Consider the following 6,506-nt stretch of genomic DNA (forward strand, 5'->3'; position numbering starts at 1 on the left):
GAGTTGGAGTCTCACTCTGTTGCCCAGACTGGAGTGCAGTGGCATGCTCCTGGCCACCGCTGCCTCGACCTACTGGGCTCTGGTGATCCTTCCACCTCAGCCTTCCAAGTAGTTGGAACTACAGGTGCACGCTACCATGCCTGGCTAATTTTTTGATTTATGGTAGAGATGAGACTTCGCACGTTGCCCAGGTGGGTCTTGAACACGCGGGCTCAGGCAATCCACTCACCTCAGCCTCCCAAAGTGCGGGATTACAGGCTGAGCCACTGAGCCTGGCTAAAAAAAAGAAGTTAATATGATGTTTTAAGCAATGAACTGAGTAAGCTAATAAGGAAATACTGAGTTTTACTTTGAAATCTGGTCATAAGTTCAGTTGCACCCATTTGTGACATTGAGCAAGTCATTTTCCCTCTCTGAGCTGTGGTTTCCTCTTGTATTACAACAATGATGAGACTTGTCCCACAGCAAGGATGTTGTAATTGGAGATGATAAAATGTATGGTGACTGCATATATTAGGGGCTCAACAAAGAACAGTCCTGAACATATTGGTACAGGTATTACCTATGGTTCGTGAGTTCTCTTCTCCTCCTTCCAACTAAGCTGGACCCATAATTTTGCAACTTTGTTGGCCTTTTTCACCTGTCATTGTGCAATCATCCTTCTTTTTTTTTCTTTGTTGCTGCTGCAGCATCGATCTGCTGGGCTCAGGTGGTCCTTCTGTCTCAGCCTCCCAAGTAGTTGGGACTACAGGCACATGCCACAATGCCTGGCTAATTTTTTATTTACTGTAGAGATGGGGTCTTGAATTCCTGGGCTCAGGCAATCCTCTTGCCTCAGCCTCTCACAAAGCTGAGATTATGGGCCCCAGCACCCAGCTTTATTTATTTATTTATTTTTGGTTAGGGTCTCACTCTATCAACCAGTCTAGAGTGCAGTGGCACTATCATGGCTCACCACAGCCTTGGTTTCCTGGTCTCAAGTAATCCATATACTTCAACCTCCCAAGTAGCTAAGACTACAGGAGCATGCCACCATGTCTGGCTGTTTTTTTGATTTTTTTTTAGAGACAATGCCTTGCTATATTGCCCAGGCATTTTACATATTAGCTCATCTCATCTGCCTATGAGATGACTTGTGACAGTTAAAGTGAAGCTCTTGGCATGTGGGTAACAGTCACAAGTAGTAGCTAGTATTGCTACAAGCATTGTTCTTGATTTTACCTTGAGCTTCTGCAATACATGACCTAGGATTGAGTCCCAGGCACACAACCTGATAACGGCTCATATTCTAAAGTTCTCATATTCTAAAGTTCTCATATTCTAAAGACTCACTCTATCTAGTTTAGAAGATTTCTATGTGCATTCTCATTTATTCCTCCCCTGAAAGTAAGTGTTCACCACAAAACCACTGTATTCTGCAGAGGAGAAGGCTGAGGAGGAAAGGGCTATCATTGACCAAGAACTCATATTGGTTAGGTATCAGAGATAAGATTAAAATAGAGACCTAATTGATGCCGGAACCCAGTTCTCTTCTCACTGTAATAGTGACTCTTGACTGGGGGTAATTTTTCCTCCTAGGGGACCTTTGACAGACACTTTTGGTGATCACTGCTTGAGGGGGAGTTGCTATTGGCAGCTCCAAATGTCAATAGTGTCAAGAGAAACCCTGCACTGCATTAAGCAATGCCCCATACAAGACTTCGGTGAGGGTAAGTCATACAGTGAGTGATAAAGACAGGAAGAAAATGATTTAATATGTAAAGAGGGAAGAAATTATCACACTTGTGTGTGACCATATTACCATGATTCTCTGGGATATGCTTTCAAAGGCAACATGGGAAAACTCTTTCTTTCTTCCCTTTTTTTTTTTTTTTTTTTTGAGTTGAAGTCTCACTCTGACACTCAGGCTGGAGTATAGTAGCATACTCATGGTCACCGCAGCCTCAACCTCCTGAGCTCAAGTGATCCTTCTGCCTCAGCCTTTCAAGTAGTATACACCACTACACTCGGCTAATTTTTTTATTTATTGTAGGGATGAGGTCTTGCCAGTTGCCAAGGCTGGTCTTGAACCGTAGGCTCAGTCAATTCTCTCACCTCGGCCTCCCAAAGTGCTGAAATTATAGGCGTGAGCCAACTCGCCTGGCCTCGGGGAAACATTTTCAAAGGGAACATTTTAGTTTGCAAAGACAGTGGCTCTGGAGTTGTCAATCCTGTTTTTCCCATCTTGCTGACTTTGTTGACTGGACAGACACGATGTTGAAAAAACTACTGAAGCCCCTGGGACGTGGTTTCCCTCGATTTTTTTTTAAAGGATGATAATGGTTGCCTCACAACATTATTATGAATATTAGATGTGAACAAGGGCTCAGCAATTTTTATTTCTCTTAAAGAGATTGAATAGCTCAGGCTAAGAAGATTCTCAAATTTTCATGGCCATAGAAAACCACCCTAGCTCCCATGCAAAAAGATTCTGGAGTGGTTTTCATAAATATAACAGATACCCTGGATGTTTCTGATAAAGCCCATAGAGAAAGTATAAGGATATATGGTTATGGTCAAGTTGCATGGACATGGGGGTCAAGGACCTTTGGATTGAATTGGAGGCAAGTTACTGATGAGTCCTGGTCTAGAGACAGGGACGACATTTTAAAAAATTCTTCTTCTCAAAACCAAGGACGGAGATTCCAGAAACTCCCCAGGATATCTTCTCATGATGTTATTGTCTAGAATTTAGTCATGTGTCCACCACTAAAGCAAAGCAAAGGGATTTCAGTTAATACTAATTAGACTAGTCATCCTTACTTTCAGAAGTGGAGAAGGGACACTTTCCCTGAAAGGTAAATAATTAAACAAAATAGTGGTTTGACTAGCAAAGAAGAATTGAGGAACAGATATTGGGGTGGCAACCAGCAACATCTGTCACAATTGTTGAGTAAACGGTTAGAAGTCAGACCAAACAGAATTGAAGACTTTCCTCTACTATTTACTACCAAAGTGACCTTCAGAAAATTTGACAATTACTCTAAACTTTGATTTATCCATATGGAAACTAGAAATAATAAACATTATTGAGCTTTTATGTAGGCCTGACTAGATCTCATATATAGCAATAAACACAATGTATGGCCTCTACTAAGAACCCCACAAATATTAACAAGACTTATTCTCATTTGCTTTACTCCACAGACACTAAAGCTATAAATTCGTGCTAATTCATTGCATCTCAAACAGAAGACACTCATACTAAGCAGAGAAAGTAAAAAGAAGAGGGTGGAAAGTAGAGATGGGGACCCTTTGCTGACTTCCTCTAGCACAGAAACCACATGATGTAACATTTTACTTCATATTACCAGTAACTGTTCAAGATTCTTTTCAAATATAAGCTCAAAGCAGACACTAAAATCTTTACTTAGGCCAGGAGTGGTGGTTCATGCCTGTAATTCCAGCACTTTGGCAGGCCAAGGTGAGTGGGTTGCCTGAGCCCACGGGTTCCAGACCAGCCCGGGCAACTTGGCGAGACCTTGTTTCTATAATAAATCAAAAAATGAACTGTGCGTGGTGGCACACTCCTGCAGTTCCAGTTACTTGGAAGGCTGAAGTGAAAGGATTGCCTGAGTCCAGTAGGTTCAGGCTGCAGTGACCATATGCGTGCCACTGTATTCCAGCCTGGGCAACAAAGTGAGATTCTGACTCAAAAAAAAATATTTATTTATTTATTTTTGAGTTGCAGTCTCACTCTGTCATCCAGTCTGGAGTGCGGTGGCACGCTCACAGCCACCACAGCCTGCACCTCCTAGGCTCAAGCATTCCTTCTACCTCAGCCTTCCAAGTAGCTGGGATTACAGGCATGTGCCACCCCACTCAGCTAACTTTTTGACTTATTGTAGAGATGAGGTCTCACCAAGTTGTCCCGGCTGGTCTCGAACCTGGGGGCTCAGAGAATCTTCTCATCTTGGCCTCCTATAGTGCTGGGATTATAGGCATGAGCCACTGCTCCCGGCCTGTTTTTTTATTTAAATACCAGCCCAACAGCAGGTCAAGAATTCTGACAGAGGGAGGGACAGGAGCTGGGAGATTGAACAAGCCTGGAATTGAAAGAGGCAGCAAAGATTGCCAGCATTTTTGCATTGAGCCATGGGTGGACACAGATTTGAAGCCGCTGGCTCTGAATCTTGTGCTTTCTTCACTATGCTGAAGGTGACTTTGCATAATTTTCTGTTGTCTATATACCTTCAGTTCAGTATTTCTGTCCATGGACAAGAGTCTTGCAATCCTTTTTGTAAAGTAATCAGTCCAATAGGTGGAATGCATGCCCATAATGTTGGAAATATGGACAACTATCCTTTCCCAGAGGAGCAGTCGAAAGAGTACCAATTTTATAGCATCACTGTTGACAAGGTTCAGTAGAGTGGGTCTCCTGGTGGGATTGGAAGATACGGTGGAACTGATGTAGGCTATAAATGGGAATACTATATGATGGTCCACTGCTGAAAAATGACCATTGCTGAAATGTTTCAGGTGTGAGCAAGATGGAAACCAACTTCTCCATCTCTCTGAATGGATCTGAAGAGATGTTCCCTGAGTCTGCTGGCTACATTGTTCTGAGAATCTTCCCATTGGTGGTTCTTGCAATCACCTTTGTCCTTGGGGTCCTGGGCAATGGGCTTGTGATCTGGGTGGCTGGATTCCGGATGACACGTACAGTCACCACCATCTGTTACCTGAACCTGGCTCTAGCTGACTTCTCTTTTACTGCTATGCTACCACTCCTCATCGTCTCAATGGCCATGAGAGAAAAATGGCCTTTTGGCTGGTTCATGTGTAAGTTAGTGCACATTGTGGTGGACATCAACCTGTTTGGAAGTGTCTTCCTGATTGCTTTTATTGCCCTGGACCGCTGTATTTGTGTCCTGCATCCAGTCTGGGCCCAGAACCACCGCACTGTAAGCCTGGCCACGAAGATGATCACTGGACCCTGGATTCTTGCTCTAGTTCTTACCTTGCCAGTTTTCATCTTCTTGACTGCAGTATCTCTTCCTAACGGAGACACATACTGTACTTTCAACTTTGCCTCCTGGGGTAACACCAAAGAAGAGAAGTTGAAGGTGGCCATTACCATGTTGACAGCTAGAGGGATCATCCGGTTCATTATTGGCTTTAGCATGCCAATGTCCATTGTTGCTATTTGCTATGGGCTCATTGCTGCCAAGATCCACAAAAAAGGCATGATTAAATCCAGCCGTCCATTGAGGGTCCTCACTGCTGTTGTGGCTTCTTTCTTTATCTGTTGGTTCCCCTTTCAACTGGTTGCCCTTCTAGGCACAATCTGGCTCAAAGAGATGTTGCTCTTTGGCAAATACAAAATCCTTGAGGCCCTGGTTAACCCCACAAGCTCCCTGGCCTTTTTCAACAGCTGTCTCAACCCAATGCTCTACGTCTTTGTGGGCCAGGACTTCAGAGAGAAACTGATCCACTCCCTGCCTGCCAGTCTTGAGAGGGCCCTGAGTGAGGACTCAGACCAGATCAATGACACAGCTACCAATTCTGCTTTACCTCCTGCAGAGGCCGAGTTACAGGCAACGTGAGGAGGGTGTCAAGGATATATTTTTTTTTTGAGTTGGAGTCTCACTCTGTCGCCCAGACTGGAGTGCAGTGGCCACTCACGGCCACTGCAGCCTTGACCTGCTGGGCTCTGGCGATCCTTCCACCTCAGCCTTCCAAGTAGCTGGAACTACAGGTGTGCGCTACCACGCCCGGCTAATTTTTGATTTATTGTAGAGATGAGGTCTCGCCAAGTTGCCCAGGCAGGTCTCGAACCCGCAGGCTCAGGCAATCCACTCACCTCAGCCTCCCAAAGGCACAGGATTACAGGCTGAGCCACCGAGCCTGGCTATGTCAAGGATATTTTTGAGCTCTCCTTTCCTGATGCCACTTCCAGCTTCATTTAATCTTGAGTCATATTAGGCCTTTCAAATATGAGTACTTCAAGTATTTGTTCAGGAAAAAAACACTTTTGCCCCTGATTTGGGGATAATAAATAGACACTTGGGCATCTATTAGCATTACTTTTGGTCTTTGGACCTCAGTTTGTACCCTTGGGTGAATGAAGATAAAAAAAGAGTACAAGAGAAAAGAAAGAGTGGTTAGATAAGATGGGTGCATATTAAAGGGAAGATTTTGCTATTTCACTATAAAGTAAAATCTTTGTGGTTTTGTTTTGCTTATTTGTGTGTTTGATTATTTTCTGAGCTGGAGTCTCACTTTGTTGCCTAGGCCAGAGTGCAGTGACATGATCATGGCTTACCACAGCCTTGACCTCATGGGCTCAGGTGATCTTTTTGCCTCAGCCTCCCAAGAAACTGAGACTACAGGTACACGCCAACTTGCCCAGCTAATTTTTTTATTTTTTTTGTAGAGACCAGGTCTTGCTATGTTGCCTAAGATAATCTTGAACTCTTTTTTTTTTTGAGTAAGTCTCATTCTGTTGCCCAGACTGGAGTGCAGTG

At 43.9% G+C, this 6,506-nt stretch overlaps 1 protein-coding gene across 2 annotated transcripts in view; it reads left to right on the forward strand.

Moving 5' to 3' along the window:
* FPR2 (formyl peptide receptor 2) overlaps nt 1-5,600 on the forward strand; it is an 8,031-nt gene extending 2,431 nt beyond the window's left edge. Inside the window, exon 2 of one of the 2 annotated variants that reach the window (XM_008072119.1) lies at nt 4,526-5,600. In XM_008072119.1, the coding sequence (XP_008070310.1) occupies nt 4,530-5,585 (1,056 nt within the window). In that variant the 5' untranslated portion in view covers nt 4,526-4,529 and the 3' untranslated portion in view covers nt 5,586-5,600. Of the gene's footprint in view, nt 1-4,518 lie in introns of both variants that reach the window. The other variant, XM_008072120.1, reaches the window with a different exon arrangement.
* Nucleotides 5,601-6,506: the final 906 nt, after the last annotated feature.

The sequence above is a fragment of the Carlito syrichta genome, unplaced genomic scaffold (genome assembly GCF_000164805.1).
Source record: "Carlito syrichta isolate Samal-C Ts95f unplaced genomic scaffold, Tarsius_syrichta-2.0.1 Scaffold314858, whole genome shotgun sequence".
NCBI lineage: Eukaryota > Metazoa > Chordata > Mammalia > Primates > Tarsiidae > Carlito > Carlito syrichta.